Genomic DNA, 13,514 nt, shown 5'->3' with positions numbered 1-13,514 from the left:
TCTATCATAACCTCCCAGTTCTTGTATTCAATGCCATAGGTGCTAAAGGCAAGTATCTCATATGTCTTCTTAACCATTCAATTCACTTCTCCTGGCACCTTTAATGATCCAGATACTTGCACACCAAGGTCCTGCTGATCCTCAGGAATCCTAGGGATCTGCCATTTGTCATGCACTCCCTTGCTTTAATTCTCCCAAAATGCATGACTTCACAATTTGCAGGATTAAACTCTATTTGCCGTTGTTCTGTTTATCCGATCAGCCTGTCTATATCTTCCTATAGTTTATACTAGAATCTATATATGTATTAATACGCAGGGCAATCTTCTTTCGAGATGGAAAGGACATGTATGTACAGATTGCCTTGTTTCAACTCAACAAAATAGGTGACAGCCGTTCTCTGGTTCATTCCACAGGGTAATGCCTTGACAAATCAAAGTCAATTTGCCCAGTTTGAAATTTAAACAAAGCTGTACAGATGACTGTCATCAACTAACTGGGGGCGGCATGGTGGCACAGTGGTTAGCACTGCTGCCTCTCAGCGCCAGAGACCCAGGTTCAATTCCAGCCTCAGGCAACTGTCTGTGTGGAGTTTGTACATTCTCCCCGTGTCTGCGTGGGATTCCTCCGGGTGCTCCAGTTTCCTCCCACAATCCAAAGATGTGCAGGTCAGGTGAATTGGCCATGCTAAATTGCCCATAGTGTTAGGTGAAGGGGTAAATGTAGGGGAATGGGTCTGGGTGGGTTACTCTTCGGAGGGTCAGTGTGGACTTGTTGGACCGAAGGGCTTGTTTCTACACTAAGTAATCTAATTTTAAAAACTAGTGTATCTCCATGGCAACCCCGCTATCAATCAGAATTCACTCACTAATTAATCAGTACTTTACTCATATAGTATAAATACTTTTCCTTTATAATGGCATTCTTGTGAATTATCCTGAGAAGAGTAAGATGAAAAGCTTAGACAAAATGGGCCTTTTTCAACAAAATTCAGTATTCTATTTTTTATTGCAATAAGTTCTTTGTATTGTAATTTTTGATGAGCTTCAGCATTCTAATTTTAAATCTCACTGTAGAATTCTGATTACCTGTGGTACCCAGCAATGTTCTAATTAAGATTTGTTGTCTCAATATTCAATTCACAAACTTTAGCAAACTTGTGTGAAATCAGAATCTGATTGAGTTCTCAGTTTGCGATGTGATTGATGACTTGCATTAAAAATAATTTGGTGAAGGCCTTACGAATTATGATTCAAAGTTTGAAATTATTGAAAGTATCATGATACACTTAAATTTATAACAAAGTTTTATCTCTGAGTGGATTCCTTTACTTATATTTGTGATTAATAAATTCAGTTATTGCACTAAAGAAAGATCAGCTGTGTGGGATAAAATAATGAAATGTTTTGTTCCATTTTTGTTAAATAACTGGAAAGTTGTGATATATTGTGAATTCATTGCACTTTATGCAGTGACTAAAATTTAACCCGTTTGTATGGGGCCGAGGCAGGAGGGCAGTTAAAATTAAGTGGACATATCCTCTTCTTTTCCATCCTGATCTACTCATTGCAGTTTCAAATTGGAGCATGTAAAGACACACAACCTATGATGTCACTGTCCTTTTCACATACGTAAATGGTGTCCAGTTACATTGAGATCCATTTGTAATCTAAGCAGGGCCAATGATGCTATTCTGCCAGGAAAAGTCACAGTGGTGGATTTATCATTGAACTAGGAATCCAGAGGCCCAAGAGTGATGTACTAGGGACAATGTTCGAATTCTACCATGGCAGATGATGAAATTTGAATTAAATTGATGAAATCTGAAATTAAAGCCAGTCAAATAGTGACCATTGTTGAATGCCATAAAAACTCAGCTAGTTCACTCATGTCCTTTAAAGAGGGGATATCTGCCATCCTTACCTGGCCTGCATGTGACTCTCGATGCACAAAAGTATGGTTGACTGTTAACTGCCCATGAAATAGCCTCAAAAGACATTCAGTTTAAGGGCAATTAGAAATGGGCAACAAATGCTCATATCTTGTGGAAGAATAAAGGAAAAAGAAGACAAGCATATGAGGGAAACAGTATGGTTGATCACATAGAGGATAATGCATTTCAAGAGGAAAGATGGGAGGAGGATTGAATGGAGCATGTGCTGATTCTGCTGTAATGGCTTGTCTTTGCCTACCATCACTGATTTGTCACAACATCATATCTTTAATAACTTCATCTTTACACTCACCAGGTATTGTGACTGCACTGTCGTGGCCAGCCTCACTACTGACTGTTGCTAATGTCATAGATAATCCCTGGGGAGTCTGCCTTAATCGCTCAGCTGAAGTTGGAAAGCATCTGGCTCAGGTGTTACTGAGTAGACAGCAGGTAAAAGGCATATTTCAGGTCGGGTGGTGTCAGTGATTGATTGATTTATGAACGTGAGCAAATTCTTTAAATATACCAAAGTACCAATTAGTTAAATCATTAACATAAAATGCATCCAGCATTCAATGAGAAAGAACCAGTTTTTTTTATTCATCACTTCTGCCTCCCTTCATCTGAGGTGATGATTTTCTTGTACAAGTACAGAACCACACCTTGCACCACGTACACCACTCACATGGCTATTATTTATGACTGAGTTCTTAAAGGTTATTCAACTGCCCAAGCCAGCCATAAGCACATACTTAATATCTGGATTACTTTATAGCCAACAAGCTGCAATAATGTAAAGCCTTTCATGTAATAAAAGTATTCCAAAGCTCTACACCAATGAGAAACAGAAACTCTGTAGTGAAGGATGAAGCATTATTGATGGCAACTGAAGATATAATAAAGAAAGATGTTTTTGAAGGAATGGAGAGAGTTGGCAAGGTGTAGAGAGATACTCCTTTTATGTCTGGCTTGGCCTCTCTCACCTGTCCATCTTCCTTCCCACCTATCGACTCAACCCTTCTCATGAATGTATCACAATCATCCCCCACCTGCATCCCACCACCCCAGTTCCTGATGAATGGCTTATGCTCGGAATATTGATTTTCCTGCTGCCTGACCTGCTGTGCTTTTCCAGCACAACAGTTTTCAACTCAAAACAGTTAAAGGTCCTGTCATTAAGGTTAGAGCAGAGCGAGGGGAGAACGCAGAGTGTGAAGGGCGCACATCATGGATGTTTACCTGGGTAGACTAAGGAACTTGTAAATGGGCACAGATAGGTAACGTGGTTAAGAAGATTTCAGTAAATTTTAGATTTATGTAGATTCAAGGCCGAAGGGATACTTTACTTGCCTTTACTTGTTGGGGCATTGATCACAAGAGCAGGGAGATTATGATAGATCTGTATAAAATGTTAGTTAGGCCACAGCTGGAGTATTGTGTGCAGTTCTGGTCTCTATTGCAATCACATCCTTCCTTTGCTGAAGAGAAGATGCAGAGGAGCGTCACCAAAATGTTCCATGGACTGGAGTGTTGTAGCCATGGAGAGAGGCTGGGGTTGTTTGAATATGACAGATTAGGTGGTGGGGAGCCAAAGCAGATTGGCAAAGTTGAAAGTGAAATAGTACACTTTATGGGATCAGATGTGGGTGCTGTATATTTCAACGACTTATAGTTTATGCATGGTGGAACTCAAGAGTTTGGCAAAGCAAGCAATAAAAGTAACTGAGTCTCAAATTCTAGAAACTAAGATGTAAACTTCATCATTAATAGGGAATAAGGTGAAGGCAGATGTAGAAATGGATATTCTTAGTGGTGGTTAGCATGTGACTTTTGAAGCTCAGCTGTGAATCCAATAGGATACTGAGGTTACACCTCTCAAGTGTATATAACAATAGATTCTTGTGCTTACAAATAATATTGTCATGGAAAAGAATGTAAACAAGGAAAATCTGGTAGCCAAGGTCATTTGATTTACTCGGCTTGTCTGTGCTGCTCTCCAGGGCAGCACCATTACGCCTTTGCTCCTTGGACTCTATTTTGCTACTTAGTCAAATCAATAAGAGTAACGTTTAGTGCCATCGCCCATCTTTTGTTCGCTGCTGAGTCTCAGAACAATGCCTTGTGTTGTCAGCTTCTCACCCTGTTGCTGTTTTGAATACTGGATAAAGAACTTTTTTTTTTCTGGTCTGTCTCCACTGTTTCATTCCTGATGAAGGGCTTTTGCCCGAAACGTCGATTTTACTGCTCCTCGGATGCTGCCTGAACTGCTGTGCTCTTCCTGCACCACTAATCCAGAATCTGGTTTCCAGCATCTGCAGTCATTGTTTTTACCTCCACTGTTTCATTGTCCTCTAACCCACTTAATCCTTTTTCAAATAAAGGAGATTAAAACTATGCAGACTATTCCAGATATTACCTTGAACAGTTGCAGTTCATGAGCTGTGGACGATACTACACTTGGGGAAAAAGTTCCTGATTTTTGAACAAGAGACAGTGACAGAATTGCAATCTATTTACAGCTCTTGCACAAAAAAGTGATAGAGACAGGAACCATGAAGACTTTTTAAAACTATTTAGATAAGCACTTGAAATGCCATAGCATGCAACGCTATGAGCTAAGTGCTGGAAAATTGGAATAAAGGGAGGTTTATGACTGGTTCAGATATGATGTGCCAAAGGGTCTTATTCCATGCTGTATAAACTCTGTGACTTAATTCAGAATGGTGTGAGATCTTGGCGGAAAACAAAGCAGGTAGTGGTGTTCTCGTGTGTTGCTGATTTAGGATGCAGCTTTTGTATCTTTGGAAGGTTTGATGAAAGAAACTTGGTGGGTTTCTATAGTGCAGCTCAAAGATAAAGTTAAAGATCACACAACACCAGGTTATAGTCCAACAGGTTTAATTGGAAGCACTAGCTTTCGGAGCGCTGCTCCTTCATCAGGTGGTTGTGGAGGACACAATTGTAAGGCACAGAATTTATAGCAAAATTTTACAGTGTGATGTAACTGAAATTATACATTGAAACATACCTTGATTGTCTGTTGAGTCTTTCATCTGTTCGAATACCATGATAGATTTCATTTCTTTCAAGTGTAAATCACAAAACCTTTTTTTAAAAGTTGCATTCTCAGGTTAACTGTAACAATTGGTGTTAGCTAGACAATATGTTGAAGGTGGCTGAAAATGTGTTGCTGGAAAAGCGCAGCAGGTCAGGCAGCATCCAGGGAACAGGAGAATCGACGTTTCGGGCATAAGCCCTTTTTCATTCCTGAAAAAGGGCTTATGCCCGAAACGTCGATTCTCCTGTTCCCTGGATGCTGCCTGACCTGCTGCGCTTTTCCAGCAACACATTTAGAGAGTGTATATGTGTGTGTAGTGAGTGTAGAGTGTCTTAAGTCTGTGAGGGGGCATATGTGTGAATATGGGAATGCGTGTGTGTGTCTGGGGGTGGAGGGTTGTGAGTATCTGTGAGAGAGAGTGTATATGTGTGTGCGTGAGTGTAGAGTAGTCTAAGTCTCTGAGGGGATGCATGTGGGAGTGTGTGTGTATGTAAGGGTGTGTGGGAGTGTCGGTGTGCATGTCTGTGTGTGTGTGTGTGTGTGTATACAGTGCAATGGTGTAGTGTGACATAAACCCAAGGTCCCAGTTGAGGCCCTCCCTATGGGTATGGAACTTAGCTATCAGCCTCTGCTCGGCCACTTTTCGCTGCTGCCTGTCCCGAAGTCCATCTTGGAGGATGGTCACCCGAAGGTCCGAGGTCGAATGTCCTGGACCGCTGGATGATGCACACTTCAGACAATGTACATTGATAATAGAAGGAGTGAGTGTTTCTGGTAGTAGATAATATGCTTCTGAAGCAAGTTGTTTTGCCTTGGATGGTGTTGAGTTCTTGAGAGTTTTTCCAGCTATATTCACCCAAGCAAGTGGGGTGTATTACACTACACTCCTGACTTAAGCTTTTTAGATGGTGACCAGGTTTTAATAAGCGAGGAGATGAGTCACTCGTGGTGAAATTCCCAGTATCTGATCAATTCTTGCAACTTCTATACTAATCTTGCAGATCTGTTTCTGGTCAATGGTAATTCACAAAATGTTAATGTTGGGATATTCAGTTATGGGAATACAGGAAGGCAATGCATAGATCCTCACTTGGTGGAAATATTAAATGCCTGACTCTATGTATAACATTCCATCTATGTAGTATGGTTATGCTGGCACTGGGAGATTCCACACAGATGAATCAATGAGAAGACATTTTGGCTTCTGCTTTCGGAATGTTATTCATTGACCTTGGAGATTTGCACAGCAGAAAAGAATCATTAGAGGGAGCATTGCTCGTGAGGCAAGAACAGTACTTGCCACTTATCAGCCAAGCCTAGATGTTTTTCAGGTTTTGTTGCATGTATCCCTTTTAATATTGTACCATTTGGTTTATGTTGCCTCTCCTTGTTTTTTCTTCAAACATGAATCACTTTATACTACACTGCACTAAATTCCATCTGCCGTGTGTCTGCTTATTCCACCATGTGCCTGTCTATGTTTTCCTGTCACCTGCTACTATCTTCCTTGCTGTTTGCTACTTTTCCAAGCTTAGTGTCAGATGGAAACTTTGAAATCACATCCAGCATATCCAGGTCATTAATACATGTTAAAAAAAATTCTGTGATTTTCTTATTATCTGTTTACTTCTAGTTCACCACCACTCTCTACTTTTACTGTTAGTTAATTTTGTCTCCAGGCTTCCACTGCTCCTTAGTGCCATGGGCTTTCATTTCACTAATAAGTGTGTTATGTGACACTACTAAGTATCCTGTGACAAGCTATATACATGACTGTGCGGCCTTCATCAGCCTTCTCAGTTTTTATCATTAAAGAACTCAATCATACGTTCTTACATGTACTACGATGGAGTATACTGGATATACAGATGAAATAAGGAAATTAGGTGCCTTGGGCCGACTAAAAATAACTGGAATTAAATGCAAATGAATTGTGAACTGAAATAAAAAGGAATATTGATACAAATATTTATCAGCTCTGTCAGTAACAATAAACATCAGAAGGACTTACACCTAAAGCACAAATCTATCTTTTGTCTTTTCAAAAATAAAGCCGGATTATGTAAGAAATAAACTGCGTGGGCCACTAGGCATTTTCCTGTCTGCCATGACACATTAATGGCAGTTTCACAGTCCCAGCTGAGACTACTTGAGTTGTTAATATAGGGGATTAATTTTTTGTTTCTGGTGAAGAAAAGGTTGACATCTCATTTGTAGTAACATAAATTGCACATATCTGTGTTTGAGGCAGCCAGCACCCGCTGCTGACACTTCAGTTGCTATGTAACAAGAAGCAATATCTAACAGCAATGCAAGACGTGTTAGATCCACAAAGCTTCCCATTTATCTTAGCTCAACCCCATTATTGATCTCCTCTGAAACCTGTTGGGCCTTCTCTCCTGTGACTGCCTTTACTTTTTCAGCATTCAACTAATCACCTTCTGAACACGTACATTTTGAAATTTCTTAGCTGGTTACATATTCCACAACTCTATTACCCTTTGGAGGTAAAGGTTTCTCATTACTTTCTTTATTCTAAACTTGCCTCATTTTTAATTGTGCCTGTTACAATTTGATCTCTTCATAGGAATGAACAATTTAGCCACATCAACTTTAAGTCACCTAGTGTTTCCAAGATTCTAACTATTTCTAGCTTTTTTCTACATCTTACCTTATTTAATTATTCAACACAAAATAGATTTACACTGTTCTAAAACTTTGTATGCTGAAAAGCTGAAGGCATTCAATGAATCGGTGAGAAGGTGCAATAGTGAAAAGGTGGAATTAAGGCAAATGGTAAGAAGTAAAAACAAAGTGCTGGAGAAATGTCTGGCAATGTCTGTGGAGAGAGAAACAAAGTTAAAGTTTTGAGTTTAGTCTGACTTCTTTGGAATAGAAAGGAGTTGGACATTCAGAGCAGTCTGAACTAGATCTTCCCATTCCTGTCACAAATGGGCTTTCTTTGTATGTAGTCTAATCAAAGACTTGTTGGCCTTTTCTGTTACAGCAATGTGAGCTTGTAATATATGAAGCACTTTTGTAGAATATAGTTTCACACTTAATGATTAGTGAGCAAATGTACTTTCTCAAATTTATTACCAGTGACAATTTTTCTCCTTTCATGTGGCAGTTCAGTCAAATTAATAGAAAATGTGTTTCATCTTGAGTGTACTCCAGGTGAACAGACTGCTGTATGTGCCCTGCTTTGTTCCTGTGCTCAATTACAGGTACTTGATGACTACAATGTGGCAAACCGATGAAAAATGTATTTCTCAGAGGTTGACAGTGCACCTTCAAAGGATTGATATAATAAGCAAACTTTCTCACTTTCCTCCTTTATTGATGTTTTCCACAGGGCAAGAGACCAGTCACTTTAGTTGGCTTTAGCCTTGGAGCACGGGTGATTTACTTTTGTCTTCGGGAGCTGGTTCAAGAGAAAGGTACACAATAATAGCTTCCTATATTGTATTCACTGTTGAAATGGAAAGAAGCATAAAATGCTGCAAATATCTGCAGTTAAATTGACAGCTGGAAGAGGAAGGAGCGTTTCCAATTTCAGATGGGATCATTCATCAGATTTACCCATCAGACTGGAAGTGTTCCTTCTATATGAAAATGAAGACATGTTAGATTAGAAATAGGAGATCGGTTTACTCTATAATGAATGTAGAGTGAATGTTTCTTCTTGTGAGAAAAGGCATATCAATATAAAATAATCACCAAGACATCTTAAAGGGAACTTTACCCAAAGAGTGAAGAAAATGTGGAACGTTCTATCACTCAGAGTCTTTGAAGTGATTTAAGAGAAAGTTAGACAAGGATGTTGGGTGAAGGGAATACAGGATTATGATGATACATTTAGATGGGAAAAGATAACATGAGGCTCTTTTGGAGCATAATGTTTGGTTGCATTGAATGGGCTGAATGGCCTGTTTCAGTGCCACGTCCATGTAATTCTGCGTAATTTATCCTGCTTAGTCCTGTGGATGAGTGTCCATAGCCTGATCAATGCCAATCCTTATCAAAAGTCTCATTTGAAATGTTAATCAAGGTTACAGTTAACCTCTGTATTGTCCTTTTTTTTGTATTGTTCATTGTTCAGTGCTCAATGACATCTCTTTTTTTTCTGTACAAGTAAATAAATTGTTCTGAAGGCTACACTTCAGTAGCTGATGATAATTACCTTTCTAATGTGAGTTAATATCTTTGGGCTGGATTTTTGCCATAGAGTTGGGAAGCTTGAGTTGGGCAACCTCCTGCTTCAGCCCACTTTACTCCATGGAAGTGACCAGTGCACTCATGAATTGCAGAGTATCAGAACTGGGTATGAAGTGTTCCAGAAGCTATTCCGTACAATCTTTAACTATCTTAAAAATTAGATGCAACCAGCTGACAGCAATTACCTGGACAAGTCTGCAGTCTCTTTTTAAAAGTTCTAATCACAAGTACCTGAGGGAATAAGATATTTATGACAATTAACAGAACGTGAAGCAGTCATTGTAAGAGGGGAGAGGACATGTTCGAGTCAGGACACTGAACTCTTGAGGCAGACACAGGCGTGGTTGAATGCTAAGACGGACTGGTTAGAAAGTCCACTTCAGCTCTCTAAGACTTCAGCCTTGATTTATAAAAGGCTGTTATACTTTCTAGCTCTTATCCAACATTCACCCCCAAGGTCTCTCATTCCCAAAGCCAACCCACCCCACTTCATACAAATGATGCCATCTCAGTCAGTCTGACTACCCCCATTGCCACTTATCTAGTCCCCACTATGGGCAGACCACAGAATCATGGATGTGGAAAAATATAAACTAACATTCTCACAACATTATACTTTTATATCTTTAACAGCTTCATCTTTCTACTCACCAAGTATTGTGACTGCTCTGTCATGGCCAGCCTCACTATTGACTTGCTAATGTCATTGATAATCCCTGGGAGTGCTTATTCGTGCACATGTAATATAGAAAAGATTTTTTGTTCATGAAATCAGTTCAAAGGTATTAAACAAAAACAGAAAATACTGGAGAAACTCATTAACTCTGGCAGCATTCTGTGGAGAGAGAAAAACAGTGTTGATGTTTTGTGTATAACACCTGTTTCTCTCTCCACATATACAACCAGACCTGCTGAGTTTCTCCAGCATTTGGTGATTTTTGTTTCTGATTTCCTGCATCTGCAGTATTTTGCTTTTATTTCAAAGATTTTCTATCTTCTCAAGTGGTCAATTCACTGTTAAAACAAACTTGTGTTTAGTAACTACATGAAGGAGAGCTAATCCTTGAATTTGAATTCGGCAGTCCCTACTGAGATAAGTGGTGGACTTTTGAAACCCAGTCAGTTCATAATGGACTCTGCTTTAATAACAGCCCTCAGGGAGTGGTAACAATGAAGTCTATGAAACAGCAGAGATAGAGAGTAATGGGTTCTTTTCTAAGTTATACCAGATTGCCTATCAATCAATGTTCTCCTTCTTTTATCCTGTCAACTCCTGCTTGTTTTTCCCTTATTTAAGGAGATGAGGATTTAAAGAACTTCAGATCACAATACTTAAAAAAAAACTTACCAGTCCTCCAAGAGTAATTAAATCTCCTTCATAAATTTGTGACTTCCACCTGGCAAGTTAAGGTCCTTGGAACAACTGAACTCAGAGTCAGTTCAAAGGACCTTACTGAACATGGTTTGTGGCCCCAAGATGATTTATGGCCTTCCTCCTTCCTCGATCAGCAAAAATGGGATCAGCTGGAAATGGGGCGTCCACATGAAGGTTCATCCCTGCCATTTTTAAATGCCCCTGGAGTCACCATAACTGTGAAAATCCAGCCTTTTGTTTGTTTGTTTGTTTGTGTCATAGAGATGTACAGCATGGGAACAGACCCTTCGGTCCAACCCGTCCATGCCGACCAGATATCCCAACCGAATCTAGTCCCACCAGCCAGCACACGGCCCATATCACTCCAAACCCTTCCTATTCATATACCCATCCAAATGCCTTTTAAATGTTGCAATTGTACCAGCCTCCATCACTTCCTCTGGTAGCCTATTCCATACACGTACCACCCTCTGTGGGAAAACGTTGCTGCTTAGGTCTCTTTTATATCTTTACCCTCTCACCCTAAACCCCTGCCCTCTAGTTCTGAACTCCCCCACCCCAGGGAAAGACTTGGTCTATTTATCCTATCCATGCCCCTCATGATTTTGTAAACCTCTATAAAGTCACCCCTCAGCCTCCAACACTCCAGGGAAAACAGCCCCAGCCTGTTCAGCCTCTCCCCATAAATCAAATCCTCCAACCCTCCTCTCATGTTCCTTCTGGTTCCAGTTCACATGCTTCAGAATTAATGCAAACCAGTAGCACTGACAACTCTAAATGGCATAAGCATTTACCTTTTGATAACTTGTGATGTTTTCTGTTCTGAGTATTTGCTACTTTTTTATTTCTCTTTTAAAGGCTGACATTTTTTCTCATCATTCTTTTATCTTTAAGTCATGATTATATTCACTCCCCAATTACTTCCTCTATTTATTAGTTTATACTTGTTTGTGCAGGGTCCTTCTTAACCAGTTCACTAAGACCCCTGTTGCACGCCAGTTTAGGTGTGGTCAGGAGTATCAATTCCTCCTGTCCCAATACTCAGGATAGCATACAAGACTACAAATCAAGTGCTGGAAAATTGAGTTAAAGTCGATAAGTGTTTGGTGACTGGTGTGGACATCTTGGGCCAAACGCCCTCTTTCCATGCTGTAAAAACCCTGTGACTGTATGGTGCCTAGTCCCATACCAGTGTCTCAGCCATGCATTTCCTTTTCTGATAGGTTTCTCCTTTTGGCTAAGATTGTACTCCAGCAGATGGCATGCTCAAGATCCTGTTTTTGATTTGGCTCCAGGTTTCTGAGACTCCCTGTTCAAGATCTCCACCCTGTTCTTTCTTACATTGTTTGTTACAACATAGATCATGGCAGTTGGTCTTTGCCTTCAAAGATCATTTCCTGGTGCTTCAAAATAGCCTTTGTTCTGAGCATCAAGGAAATAACTTGTTCTGGTGTCTCGAGTGTGACTGCTGTCAATCAGCTCTGGAAGACAGACTTTCTATTCTGTTCTTGTGCCGCAAGCTCTTGTTGATTAACATTCTGGGCATACTCCTTACAAGCGTACTCTTTGATACCTAGACAGTAAGTGCATTTGTCCTGTTAAATATGTTTCTGCAATTCACTCTTCTGCTTCAGCTGGGTCCTCCCTACCCTTATTAGAGTCAGTTGCACACTCCTCTGTACCTTATCTTTCTATTGGTTTTGCAATGTGGGTTAACAATACAGATATTCTGAATCTTCTTTACGTGTCTCCAGCTCACGCTGCAGTTTAACAACTCTGCACCAGAGTGACTCATTGATATTCTTTATAGGTGTGGTCATCAAGAACAATCTTACTATGACGCACTGCCTATTCTGTTATCTGCTTCATTAGTTACACAGTTATTTATTTATCTATTTCTAACATACACTTTCAATACAACATTATACTTAGCTGATGGATTTAATTTAATTCCTGTATGTTCTTCTGTTACTCAATTTATATACTTAGCTTGACACTGTCTATTGCTAACTTTAGTTTTTATTTAGCCATATATTTACAGCTAAGAATGAGCTTTTTAACTGATACTTTTTACTAAATCTTCCTTTGCTTTGAATAAAATGATCCCTGAAACTACTTGTTAATGTTAAATATTAATGTGTGAATCAATAAATGCACACTTAGCTTTGGTTCTTTGGGCTCCAGTTTCAATGACAGAACATTTTCAAATGGTTCCCTCTATTTTAGAGCTCTGATTATCCACTCTTATTTAAAATCCTCTCTGATTCTTTGTGGTGTTAGTGGTGAGGGGGTTTGGTGCCAGGTGGTTGAGCGAAACATTCCAGTAATGGATTATGGTGGCTTTACAACAATAAGTGTGAGTATTTGTAACTTGTAGTGACACGGCATACAAATGGGTAATTCTGAGTAATAAGGAAAAATCTCATCAATTCATCTGAATGAATAACCACATATGCAGCAGCAAGTTCAAAAGAAAATACCTGAATATCAGAAAGCTGCAATAAAACCATAACATGCTCGAAAGTACACGACAGGCATATAAGCTGCAGGAACATTTCAAATGTCAATTTCTTGAACTTTGAACATTATGGTTGCTTTTGTCTTTTAGTTGCTCGTTGGATTTTTTTTATCACTGCCATCATTTTCCCCATTCATTTCAGCACTCTTCTTGAATCTTCTCTCTTAACTTGAGAAAAAATAAAGTTAAAAAACACACAACACCTGATGAAGGAGCAGTGCTTCAAAAGTTAGTGCTTCCAAATAAGCCTGTTGGAGTTTAACCTGGTGTTGTGTGATTTTTAACTTTGTACACCCCAGTCCAACACTGGCACCTCCAAATCATGAGAAAAAATAATTAGCCTACCTCTTAAGAATCTGAATTCATTGCACAGCAGCTAAAACTAAACTGTTTTATTTTATTTGCCAAT

At 39.5% G+C, this 13,514-nt stretch overlaps 1 protein-coding gene across 5 annotated transcripts in view; it reads left to right on the top strand.

The window, feature by feature from the left end:
* tmco4 (transmembrane and coiled-coil domains 4) overlaps nucleotides 1-13,514 on the top strand; it is a 113,314-nt gene that overhangs the window by 44,007 nt on the left and 55,793 nt on the right. For all 5 annotated transcript variants that reach the window (XR_006309263.1, XM_043675787.1, XM_043675784.1 and 2 more), the window contains exons 10-11: nucleotides 2,250-2,386; nucleotides 8,350-8,434. Coding sequence is in view for 4 of the 5 variants with exons in the window: in XM_043675787.1 (XP_043531722.1) it covers nucleotides 2,250-2,386; nucleotides 8,350-8,434 (222 nt within the window). In the remaining variant the exon portion in view is untranslated. The remainder of the gene's footprint in view (nucleotides 1-2,249; nucleotides 2,387-8,349; nucleotides 8,435-13,514) is intronic.

This window comes from Chiloscyllium plagiosum, chromosome 34 (assembly GCF_004010195.1).
Source record: "Chiloscyllium plagiosum isolate BGI_BamShark_2017 chromosome 34, ASM401019v2, whole genome shotgun sequence".
Taxonomy (NCBI): domain Eukaryota; kingdom Metazoa; phylum Chordata; class Chondrichthyes; order Orectolobiformes; family Hemiscylliidae; genus Chiloscyllium; species Chiloscyllium plagiosum.
The sequence above is the reverse complement of the archived record's forward strand: the minus strand, read 5'-3'. Positions and strand labels throughout refer to the sequence as shown.